The sequence below is a fragment of the Anneissia japonica genome, unplaced genomic scaffold (genome assembly GCF_011630105.1).
Source record: "Anneissia japonica isolate Jap-2015-1 unplaced genomic scaffold, ASM1163010v1 scaffold287779_len176375_cov112, whole genome shotgun sequence".
NCBI classification, from domain to species: Eukaryota; Metazoa; Echinodermata; class Crinoidea; order Comatulida; family Comatulidae; genus Anneissia; species Anneissia japonica.
In genome coordinates, this window is record NW_022690482.1 from 95,294 (window position 1) to 109,128 (window position 13,835).

The following is a 13,835-nucleotide window of genomic DNA, read 5'->3' on the forward strand; positions in this document are numbered from 1 at the left end:
CTACCATTATCGGTCATTACCACTTAATTTAACTATTAGGACTATGCAGCCTTTAAACTTTGAACTTGGTTCATTTCAAAGTAAAACTTGTTCAGTATTTTAAATTGTACAAAAACGGTAGTTCAACCGGGGCCTGGTCTTAACGACACAGACGCGTTTGTCGCCCAAAACAATAGAAACAATGGCAAACGCGTTCAACAGCACAAACCCGTTTAGACGCGTCTGGGACATATTCCGACTAGCTTATTAATATTCATGAGGCACGATAATTAGACGATCGCTTTCCCAGACGCGTTTGTAATACACGGTTTTCCCAGACGCGTTTCTGTCGTTGGGAATAATTTGTAGATCGCGCCTAAGCATGTCTGTTCTTGACGACAGCAGCAGCAGCAGGCAGATGTCTATGCATATAGCTTTTGCATATGAAAGACAGGGTATGGTATAATGTACTAAACTGCAAGGCAGGTGGCTTTTGATATGGAACCGCATCTAATAGCGGGAAGATTGAACGATACTTCTAAGCACACCTCCACGATAAAACAACCCTGGCCTTAGTAGAAGCGTTAGTAAAACACGTCTGTTCTCGACGACAGCAACAGACAGAATGCCTGTGAATATGGCTTCTGCATATGAAAGTCAGTATGAATGTATGTATGTGTGTATGTGTAGGCCTATGTATGTATATATGTGTGTAAGTATGTATGTATATATATATATATATATACACAATGTCGTTGCGCCATTCTACATTTCATACTAATAAGGGATAAAAATGTTGGATAAGTGAGCACTTTTGTTTTATAATCACATATCACTCTTATGGTATCTGGTACAGATGGGGTGGTTATATAAAAATATATCGTGTCAACATATGAAGTATATTAGATTATGGATCCTGAAAAAATATACAACATAACCAATTAGCATACAAAATATATCAGATTTAATTCATAAAATTGAATAGACCAGGAACAAAAATGTAACATCACACTTACTTCCACCTGAATATCCTTGTTGGCTCCTGACTGAATGAGAAGCCTACAAATATCAGTATGACCATCTTGAGCACTTGCGTACAATGCTGTTACCCCATTCTACATATTATAGAAATATGAATAAAAATGTTTAATAACTGAGCAATTTCCTTTGTAATCACATATCACTCTTATGGTATCTGGTACAGATTGGGTACATCATTTATTTTCTAATTATCGTGCATTCGAAAGACCAATCGTTCATCATAGGCTAAGCATCCTTAGAACTGTGTATAAATGACATAAACTAAGAGAGATGATCTTTTATTATCTCTTCATCCTATCTTTATAAAACATGTCGTTGCCCTATTCTACAAATCTTATAGTAACTGGTGCAAGTGGGGAACATATATAATAATAAAAAGTATGTCAACATATAATTTATTAGAATAGAAAAAAAAAAAAAAAATATACGACTTCATCATACTATAATTGCTCCCCGCACCTGTTGTTGTTTTCTTAATCGACATTTGGGCATTCCCTTACAGTGACGTAAAGGTAGGGGACGAATGATGACGTGACACAAACTTAAAACTTTTCATCGATTTTCGTTCACGTGTACAGAAAGGCCGAAATATTCATTTGGACTGTCAAGGTCCTGGAATGTGGAGATATTTAGAAAACTGTTTGACACCACCAACTAAAAAAACAAAACAAATGAAAAAACTATGTCTACACAATGAAGGTATGAGAACGAATCAAGAAACAGAAAATTTCTAACAAAATTGCAGCACGGTCGGCCTTGGCTGGAGTACCAAAAGCCAGAAATGGCTGCGCCAAAAATATGATGATGTACTGTCGAGCTTTCCTGGTGGCAGTGGCGATCGTCCCTGGCATCTATGGATCGACTCAGTTTAAATTAGAGACTATTAAATTACATTCATTAATTATTCAAATTTTTAAAAATAAGTACATATTGTCGCAGAAAAGTAGGTGTATATATGTGTTTCACTATCACACTATTCTGTATATTATTACTCTGTTGTAGTGTTGTTACAGTACAGTAGATCATGAAGTTGTTCATTTACCATGTTAAAGCAGAATTTCTAGAGATACAATGCCATACAGCAGAGGTAAAATTCAGTTCTAGACTAAAAGGTAATAATTTTTTAGGTAAAAAGATCTATCTTAAATGTTTTTTCTATTTGAGTTGGGACTGTTCAATTAACTTAGAAGGGAAAGGAGGACAAGCACAAATTCTCACCCTCAAAAATGCAAGCAAAGCACGCACATTTTTTTTTTTTTGCTTTTAGGGCTTATGTTATATACTGTATGGCCACACATGTTTTTTTGAAACTGAATAAAATCATTTTCGTTATGGCTTTATTTATTACAAACATATTCTTTCACCATCATTACACATTGAGGTCCTTCTTTTAGGTAAAACGATCTACGCCTTTTTTAAATTTTCTTTCTTGGGTCTGGGACTATTATGTGCTTAAATAACTTAGAAAGCTAACCCTATAAAGCCCAGAAAAATGCATGCAAAAAATTTGTGTTTTTAATTCTAATTTCATCGGAATTGATCAAAACTTGACTTGTGGATGTTGGCCAGCGCACAATAGTTTAGCCTCCTTTGAGTCATGTTGTTTCTCAACCAGGTCTTGAGTTGCCTTAATGTTGAGAAGTTGCGTTCCCACTCGCATGAGGTAACTGGACAGACCAGCATTAGGTCTACACAGGTAAGACAAGTTGGTACAAACCTATTTAACGCCATTTCTAACACCACTACTTCCAAGACTTCCATATTCCTACCGGCAAACGTTGTTTGAAAGATTCATTCTTCAAAAATGCAATCGATTTATTATATTATTATTATTATTAAATGTTTTCGCCAAACCCGATTTTTCAATTTTCCGCTCGCGACGACCATTCTCATCATCAGTTGGCTGTGTTAACATCTCGTTACGGTTGAGTGAATCAGCTGACTCCCTGTCTAGTGCAAAATTCATTAAACAAAAACTGGGGCAAACTGTTATTTTACACATAAATGAGACATTTTCATAAGTGAAAACCCATATAAATGAAAAGAACGGCCAAATTTACGTTGAAATATCTAAAGTTTGACACGATTTTGTTATTGGGTTACCGAATGCAAGCATTTGAAGTCGGTCCATTTTAGGAAATTCCCTATCTTTTAACACTAGCTCAAAATCCTGTAGCACCACTTCGTTTTTGGGACCCAGTTCATGAGCCTCGTTTTCGAATACCGTGCTCCAAAATCAAGTGACATCTCGTTCTTTGTGGTCCCCCATCCCTCTATTTTATATCAAACATTAATTATTTCAAACCCGCACTTGGCCTTTAACAAACTAACAATTAACTTTTATTATTCACCTACTTAATATATATTATAAATATATTGATAGAGGCTACAACAAGTGTATTATAAAACTATTAGTAACATAGTTGCATAATGTCTATCTAAGTCTGCTTATAATCTATAGAATGATACTATCTACAACCTATTATCAAACTAACAATTAACTTTTATTATTCACCTACTTAATATATATTATAAGTATATTGATAGAGGCTACAACAAGTGTGTTATAAAACTATCAGTAGCATAGTTGCATAATGTCTATCTAAATCTGCTTATAATCTCTAGACAGATACTATCTACAACCTATTAACAAACTAACAATTAACTTATATTATTCACCTACCTAATATATATTATCAATAGATAGATAGAGGCTACAAGAAGCCTACACAAAAACTAGCTGTTTTATGGTCTATTACGCACCTATTAAAATTAGCACTAATAAAGCCTATTAACAACTACTAGCAATGGTGTAGCTCACAGATCTACCATAAATAGCGCTACAACAACTATAATAAAACTACTTGTGTCGCTAATTATAGAGAGTACCTATTTATCAGCTATATATTTTGTGTAGTCAGGATGTAGCCATAAAATTAATCTTAAAATCCTTAGTAGTCGAGACAAGAAAATCTACTACCAGCCTATAAAGCCTACTAAGAATAGAGATACTTCTACTAAGAACTACCTAAATCTACTAGTATATTTTAATATGGGTTAACTGAAGGAGTGATAACACCTCTGGAAAGAGGGCCCTGACGTCTGTTGACATATATACCCGGTTGATGCAGCACCGAGTGTTTTTGCCTTAGTTTGGTGCAGAAACATACGAAGCTGCACCTAGAGGCAGTTGGATTGGATTGGTAAAAATTCTTGGAATTGACATAAAATTACTGATGTCGTACACACCCTTCAGTGTGAAAATGTGGCTTGCTTTGCAAACACAACTAACACCTAAGGAAATAAGAGCTTAGATTAAAATAATTTTGTTATCAACATCATTATGCTAATTTTCATCTTTGTAGGCGCATAAGACATTGCAAATTATTTCTGTGACAGTCTTTTTGAAGTGTGTAAAGTTTAATTTTATCCCATACATAGTCAAAATATTAGGGTGGATGATACAATGGACCATCCCCCCTTGTCAAATATTATATTCAGAAAGGGGCTCAACGTTACATCTGAGACAAGCTTCACTATAGTTAATGTAGTTATTACCTAAGATAATTCTTAGACATCTTTTTTGTAATCTTTATAAAGTTTTTTGTATGTCCTAAGGTCAACCCAGCATTCCAAACAGGAGCAAAATATTCTAATAACCTTTAAATTGTGAAAATTTCAACTTTCGAAAGGCAAAATTTTTTTACGATTTTTAACATACACAGTTCGCCGTTAACCCTATGTGCTAAATTATCAACATGCTTATCCCATTTAAGGTTTTCACTTATGCCTAGAATTTTGACACAATCTACTTTTATACATAACTTTGTTCTGTATAGCGAGATCAATTTTGGGTACTCTTTTCATAAAGAACACTTACATATGGTGACATTTATATTGACATTGAGTTGCATCCCAGTGGCGTTCTTTAGAACGCATATTTATCCGACCGCGCCATTCATGTGACGTGCATTATCAGTGGTAATAGCAATGATGTACAGTCCTTGCTGAAACCCCTGTTTTGTTTTGTTGGTGTAGGGGAATGTGTCCTTTATTTTTCACTTTGATGACATCATCATGGTAAAAATGAATGCTTTACCTTTACACGTAACACTTAGATGTGTCGATTTAGTACAATGCGCCATCCCTTTAAAACAATTATCGTACTTGGTAACGAATTTTGGCGTAACAACTTTCCGAGTGAGTAAAAATTAAGAAATAACTATGAATGAATGAATTAATTAATGAAATGAGGTTTAGAGGAGGAAAATATTGTGCGGTTTGCAAAAGCAATTCAAAGGCAAATCCTCACCATAAATTTACAAATTTCCGAAGGACAAGAACAGGTAAATAATGTTTCAACCAGCAATGTGATACAGTAATTAGTAATAATATTAATAATATTATTTAGGCCTAGGCCCAGAGTTTATTAGGTTAAATGCAAACAATCCCATGAACAGCAGAACAGGAACCATCTCAGATCCATGGCAACAGATAGGACGCCCTCTTCCAAAACTGATCTCTCTTTGGTAATAACGCATGAATGGCACCCTCTTGATTAATTGGAAACTTTTGAACCTTGACCGACGCTTCTATTTTTTATGTGTAAATCGCGGAGAACGGTATCTTGTGTTTATAAGATCTTTGGTTCAAATCCAGTTTTTTTAATTCATCATTTACATCATGGGTTTTCATTTGACTGTTCTATTGCTTTTTGCCTAGCTTTCTTTTTTGTATTTCTTTATTAATTTTCTATTATTAATTTATGGAATATTCTACAACTCACACTTCAATTAATTCAAATTTAAATATTTCTATTTAATGCGTCTTTTTCTTTGTTTAAAATATTAATAATTTATTTTATTTCACGAACAATAGGCATCGTTACTTAAAAAGTTAGAATTGAACTTCCACAGGCCAGGGCCTCGTTTTGGTATCCTAACGTCAATTTACATTGAAATGGTGTAATGATCTATTAGAACTGATAGATGTATTTGATATGATTTTATACATTTTATGCTTTTCGTAGAGACAAAGCATCTAAAAATTTTATTTCGTTTTCATTTTTGATAATAACATCCAACAAGAAGCAAAGAAATACAATCAAAATAATGCAATTAAGTAAAAAATGAGCTTGAATAATTAGAAACAAGCATAAAATTCTGACATTACACTCAATAAACTTAAACACTTATCTTTTCCATTTTTCAGGTTCTGCTTACGCTATAGATCTACAAATGATGAAAAGTGTTTAGTGTATGAACTTTTTGTCCATTCTATCAACACTATTTTTTTGATGATTCTAATCCAACAATTCATAGCCCAATTTGGTATATATATTTTCTTTCATTTTTAGCATTAGTGAATAATTTCTGGATTTACAGTAAAAAAATATGATGCATCATTAACAAAAACATATGGAAAGCTGGTTAATTAGTCTATAATTAAAGTGGATTCTGAATTCAGGGCCAAGGCTCGAAATGAGCCCAGGAGGCCATGGGCCCTTCATACGTCTGTACCACCAATCACTCTACATCTTTGACAATACCGAAACTTTTTCTATAATTTTCAAAAAAACCAAATAAACCAAAATGCCACAAATGCACTCATTGGCAGATCTAAGCATTCTGCTATGGAAGTTTGACCACTTATGGAACACCTGTGTGCTTCCTGGGGTGCAATCTTCTACCACGCTTTTGTCCATATGGTACCATTTCTTTATTTTAAAAATACATGAACTTGGCTACTCAAACATATTTCTATCGTTAAATTCAAACCTATTCGAGGACCTGAAAAAAAAAGTGAGTCGAGGCCTAAAGTTATTATAAGGAAAGTCAATTTTTGTCCATCTTTGATTTTTATGGTGTTAAGCTTACTATTGAATATTGGAATGGTACCTTAAATAATATAACAAGGAGCGGATATAAACAGTTTTGTCTAGAAATAATAGGACCATAGACACTGGTAGAATATATATAAAAAATTAGCTTGTTTTTGAGTAGGCCTAGAATAACGTCCTTTGCAAAGTGCTGTACATTGCAAGTTGTTTTTTATGCATTCACTGCGACATCGACACTTTACAAGTTCAAGAACAGAATTAAATACAATTTCAGTGCACTCCTTTGGAGAAACTGTTTCCTCTGTTTTCTCAGACCCTACCTTATATCAGCCTAAATGTACTATTTAATCATTTCTGTTCTTAATAAATTTCTAAGGCCAGTGATAGTGATCAAGGGCGTCGGAAGTGGTCCGGCTTGTCCGGTTTTGGCCGGACCAATAATTTACAAATCAATATCTTTTGTAAGCCAATTTCTACTTTCTCTGATGCAGTCAAACATAACTTGCACATTCAAATTCCTTATCAATTCCATAATTATGTGAAAGGAGATGCTTATTCCTCAATGAATGAATAAATAAAGTGCAAGAACCGCGAACGCATTATATAATGCAATATGAATAACATTGACTATAGGTTTATTACGTTTATACTATTGGCGGATCTGGGGGTCAGGGGTCCTGCCCCTGTCTCTTATACACATCTAGATGTGTATAAGAGACAGGTTTCAAGTAAAATAAATGTAAATAAAAAAAAATCTCTGTATACCGGTAGGCCTACACACATAAGCCTATTTACTGTAATAAGAGTGAGAAGAATTTACCTGACCGTTTTACATCAGGGGAAATCCTTGAATTTTGAAGAACTTAGAAGTCATTAAAAGACACTTCAGAAGTCGGGAAAATTCATTTCTTGCCATCAAAGAATCAAACATTTCCAAACCCCCGTTTTATTTGGGGTTGAGATCAATACATTGTTCAAAGAAAGAATAGACCTATGTATGCGGCGACTCAATATTTGTCATGTACTGTATATATACACACATAATAGGGGCTACTAGTATTTAATGTAATAAGAATGAGATAGCTTACCTGACCGTTTTCAAGATAAAAGGGGGAAAACCTAAACATTTGAAAAACTTAAAAAAATTTTATCATCAGGAAATTTCCTGATGATGACATAATTAATGTCGAAATATTGAATCCCAACACGATGGCGTGTATTTCAATACTTGGAGTATGTATTATACTTTCTTTTCTGAGACTAATCAGTGGACCTTTCGGTTTATGTATGCAACTTACTCAATTTTTTATGTATGTATGGACACACACATAACAGGCCTACTTACTATGATAAGAATAAGAAAGTTTACCTGACTGTTTTCAAGATGGGGAAAACCTTGAATTTGAGGAACTTAAAAGTGACTATGAAAGACACCTCAGAAGTCTGGAAAGCCCATTTTCCACCATCTAATAATTAAAATTCTCCTGGGGGAGGACCCCTGACCCCCTCCCTCTTTGGGGTTTATCCATTCATGGAAAAAAAATATGTTAGCAACTCATTTTTTTTTTAATGTAATACACATTAAAAATAGGTCTATTTACTGTAATAAGAATGAGAAAGTTTACCTAACCGTTTTCAAAAGGGGAAAACCTTGAATTTTGAATAACTTAAAAGTCATTAAAAGACACTTCAGAAGTCAGGAAAGCTCATTTCCCGCCATCTATTTCCCTTGAAAAATTTTCAAGGGAAGCACCCCCGGACCCCCTTCCATTTCATGGTTTTTATAAACAAAAGTCTGACCCCTCCCCGCAAATGTGAACCCAGATCCGCCCCTGTTTATACAAGTTGACAGATGTTGGGAAATACCTAAAAAAATACACTTTATTGTCCATTTTAAAATAGGAATTTGTTTTTCCTTTGTTATGTTTTGGTTAAGAAGGATAAAAAATCACACGACAAAACAACTTGGCAATGACGAAAAATACGTTAAGATATTGAACAATTTAAAATATTAGTAAGTCAAAATAAAAATTACTGTTTAAACTGTTTAAAATGTCCTTTAAATACAAAGGAAGGGGAGAAGGACTTGTACCGACTTGCAAAACAAAGGGACCGTGCTGGAAAGGATGTGCAACAAGTACGGACTATTAAGAATGTAAATGGAAATGTATTGACAGACCAGATGAGTGTACTGAAAAGATGGAAGGAATACTTTGAAAGGTTGATGAATGAGGAAAATGAAAGGGAGCAACGGGTGGAAGAGGTAGATGAAGTAGATCAAGATATACCACAAATTAGCAAGTATGAAGTGAGAGAAGCTTTGAAGAAGATGAAAAATGGAAAGGCTGTTGGTGCTGATGATATACCTGTAGAGGCATGGAAGTATTTGGGAAAGTTTGCGGTAAAGCTTCTGGCAAATCTGTTTAATAAAATCTTGGACAGTGGGAAAATGCCTGATGAGTGGAGAAAGAGCATTATTGTGCCAGTTTTTAGGAGCTGCACTGTGTGTTTGTTGACTTAGAAAAAGCTTATGATAGGGTACCAAGAGAGGAGCTGTGGTATTGCATGAGAAAGTCAGGAGTAGCAGAAAAATATGTGACACTGGTAGGTAGCACCACAGTACTGAGATGTGCCATAGGAACAACGGAGGGTTTTTCAGTTGAGGTGGGTTTACACCAAGGCTCGACACTGAGCCCTCTCTTGTTTTTAGTTGTGATGGATAGATAGCAGATGAGATAAGACAGGAGGTCCCATGGACTATGTTGTTTGCAGATGATATAGTTATATTAATAATAATAATAATAAGATCTTTCTTTTACAATGGAAGCTCGTTCACCAAGGAGGTGTTCTTCCACGAGGCCGCATATGTGCCTTTAACATATGGTATCACATCATGAAAATCATGAATTCAAACAAGAACTACTTTCAAATACAAATAATGGATAAGAAAGAAACAAAGATACTACCAAAAAAAAAAAAACAAAACAAAACAAAAAAAAACTGTACACTTTTTGTTGAAATTAACTTTTTAAAAATTTTAAGAGTGGTACTATGTGCAGAGAGACGAGTACAGGTTGAAGAGATTTTGGAAAATTGGAGATATGCATTGGAAAAAAGGGGAATGAAGGTCAGTTGGAGAAAGACTGAGTATATGTGCATAAAAGATGGAGATCACAGAGAAATGGTGACCCTGCAAGGAAACCAGATTGAAGAAGTGGAGGAGTTTAAGTACTTGGGATCAACTGTTCAGAACAATGGTGGGTGTTACAAGGAGGTCAAGAAGCGAGTGCAGGCACGCTGGAATGGGTGGAGAAGAGTAACTGGTGTAATCTGTGATAGAAGGGTGTCGGCGAAAATGAAGGGGAAAATCTACAAAACAGTGGTAAGACCAGCTATGGCGTATGGTTTGGAGACAGTGGCCCTAACCAAAAGACAGGAGGAGGAGATGGAGGTTGCAGAATTGAAGATGCTACGCTTCTCCTTTGGTGTAACAAGAAAGGATAAGATCAGAAATGATTTCATTAGAGGATCTGTTCATGTAAGGCGATTTGGGGACAAGTTGAGAGAGGCGAGGCTGAAATGGTATGGCCATGTATGCAGAAGAGACATGGAATACATTGGAAGGAGGATGTTGGAAATGGAGCTACCAGGTAGGAGAAAAAGAGGAAGACCTAAGAGGAGGTACAGTATATGGATGTGATAAGGGAGGACATGAAGGAACTAGGTGTGAAAGAGGAAGGATGTGATGAACAGGACGAAGTGGAGACGACTTGTTTGCTGTGGCGACCCCTGAAGGGAGAAGCCGAATGAAGAAGAAACTGTTTAAAATGTACTATGTGTATCTCAGAAACAGACCAGCCATTTTAGTAAACGACAGCGTGCTAATTAAATAAAACATGTGTTATGTATTCACAGGATACAGTATGCATATTCCTCCATGAATAAAAAAATGCAAGAAACAGAAACAAAATTACATTACCGTACATAATGTAATATGAGTAACAATGAATGTGCGCCTATTAATAAATATATATACGACTTGATGGATATTGTCAAATTCATAAAAAGAAGCCTAATTAAAATTAACATGTTATGAATATACTGGGACACAGTGTACAATATTCGATATTAGAATAAGGTACTGTACGTTTCTACAAGGGTTCTACTCAGGCCCTACAACAGTCCCAGTCAGGGTGGTAGGACAAACGCCAGGGAAAACCAGCAATTTTGATAATATACATATTAACTCATAACTGATAGCTACTTATTAATCAATTCAACTGATCGATTTACACTTTTTGATTAAAAAAAATACTATGACATGGTCCAAGGCCACACAATATGCATCCGTACAACCTGTAGGTAAACTATGGCCCTGGTTCGAGACAAATATGTGTCAATTCTTTTAGAGTATTTTTGCAACATACTGAGTAGGCCGTATGGTCAAAAATAGGCTAGTGTAAAACATCATTTTTAACTATATTATTTCTACTGAATTAAAGTAATGTTTAACCAGCACTGTTCCCTGGTTTTATACTACTACTTGTATGTACGTTAATACTGATGAAATTCTATGGTGACAAATATAAATGATAAAGCATGAATGATTAAATGATATATTTAATACAAGTATGAATGACTGATATAATAGAATAGTGCATGTTTTCGAGCTATAGACAGAAACAAAACTAAAAAAATGTAACATCACACTTACATCTGCCTGAATATCCTTGTTGGCTCCTGATTGAATAAGAAGTTCACAAGCATCTTTATGACATTTTAGAGCACTTAAGTACAATGCCGTCACCCCATCCTACATGTTATAAAAATATAGATGAAAATATAAGGTAAGTGAGTCCTTTTCTTTATAATCACATATCACTCGTATGGTATTTGACGCAGATGGTGTACATCATTTATTACCTAATTATCGTGCATTCCAAAGACCAATTGTCCATTCGCAAAAAAATCAAAACAATTTCAGTCTCTTCAATATAGGCTAAGTATCCTTTCAACTGTGTATAATTACACAATTAAGAGAGATCAATTGGAGGTGACCTGTCAGATGCACATTCTATTCTGTACAATATATATAGAATATAGGTACATTCAATGCAGATGAAGGATAAATAATTAACGTATAAATAATCACTACAACACAAAAATCAATTTGTCAATCAATATCTAAATATCCACACACATAAAATTTACAAATTAATTTGTTTTTGTTGTTTTGCAAATAAAATAACTTTCAATACAGATGTAGGGTAAGTAATTAATATATTATAGAAATAACTAGAAACAACTACAATAAAGTAACCATTTAAAATGGTTTACTACTACATTATACACCTATCAATAAAAATTTTTAAAAATTAAACTATTGCTGGATAAGGTAGCACTTAGCTTTATAATCACATATAACTCTTATGGTATCTGATGCAGATGGTGTTCATCATTTAATTCCTAATTATCGTACATTCCAAAGGCCAATTGTCCATTCTCAAAAAAATTGAATAAATTTCAGTCGCTTCAATAAAGTATCCTTAGAACTTTGAATAATTACTCAATTAAGAGAGTAAATTTGAGGTGACCTGTCAGATGCACATCCTATGTCATTGCCCTATTTCTGTAAATTATTAAAATATTATACATAAAAACATTGGATAAGTTAGCACTTTTGCTTTATAATCAATTTTCATTGTTCTTGTATCTAGTACTGATGGTGTATAAATAAAAGTATACCGCATGGTCGTAGACAATCCTGGTCAAAAAATAACGCAGGTCTATGTAAGATTTGTACTACTAATGAAAAAGAAACAGTAAACCACATTCTGTTTAATTGTACTTCACTATTAAAACTCTGTCAGAAATGATGTATACTTAAATCTTAAGAACAGCCTCATAGAAAATAAGTTAAATACATATTGGGATATGTTTAATTGTGGATCACAAGAATTAAAACGCCACTTTATGCTTGATAATCTATTCACTGAGAATGAAACATTAGGAGAAATTTTTGAATTTTATTGTAAACAATATTTAATTAAAGCATGTACAACTAGATCTATAATAATATCAGCATTCTCAAAATTTAATTAATTAATGACAAACAAGACATATGATGTAATGTAATTATTACTTTTATTCTTATGATACTGATTATTATTGAAAGGTCTACTGATTAATCTCAGATAAGAAAGTATAATACATACTCCAAGTATTGAAATACACGCCATCGTGTTGGGATTCAATATTTCGACATTAATTATGTCATCATCAGGAATGAAAAAATTATCCATCTAGATGTGTTTAACCAATCAAAACATTACCTCTAGTAGGTGACATAGCAGTGATTTAAACAAAAGATCAAAGCATTATTACTCTAATGATCAAAGATACCTACAAAAACAAAGAAAGCTCTTTTGAAGCTCTAAGCCCATTGTTAAGCAAAGGATGTAGTCTACGTATAGCGAACGCTTCTTTAAAGAACAGGATAGACCAGTTTCGGGAGCTGTCAATAATGCTAGTACTAGAAAATATTAAACCTAATTTATTACTTACATTACAGACGACATTATCATTTTCAAGTATACCCTGTAATCCTAAAACATATTGGAATGCCTCACAGTTTTTAACATGATCAAATATAACACTATCAGATCGTGAAGAATGTTCTTTAAGTCTAGTTATTAAGCACCTATCTGTCTTACCAAAATAATCACTATTGCAGCCTGGACATTTGAAATGATAGACAACAGAACTTCTGTACTCCTTAGGGGTTTGATCCTTAGTAGATATAAAATGAGAAACATTTTTAAACTGCCATAAAGTTATGAATTTTACCTCTTTAATTAAGTGTTTCTTTACCTTATTTAAACATCTACGTAAAATGAACTCACCTGGTTTTCCTAGATAAGGCAATCTAATCCAAATCTTAATCAAGCTATCATCAGTAGGCCTATGTATACATTTA

General features: G+C 34.0%; 1 protein-coding gene across 1 annotated transcript in view; it reads right to left on the reverse strand.

The window, feature by feature from the left end:
- The window catches only part of LOC117099915 (ankyrin repeat domain-containing protein 29-like), a 117,917-nt gene that overhangs the window by 43,894 nt on the left and 60,188 nt on the right, over nucleotides 1-13,835 (reverse strand). Inside the window, exons 10-11 of the mRNA XM_033239433.1 lie at nucleotides 11,574-11,672; nucleotides 996-1,094 (exon numbers count right to left, since the gene is read on the reverse strand). Of these exons, the coding sequence (XP_033095324.1) occupies nucleotides 996-1,094; nucleotides 11,574-11,672 (198 nt within the window). The remainder of the gene's footprint in view (nucleotides 1-995; nucleotides 1,095-11,573; nucleotides 11,673-13,835) is intronic.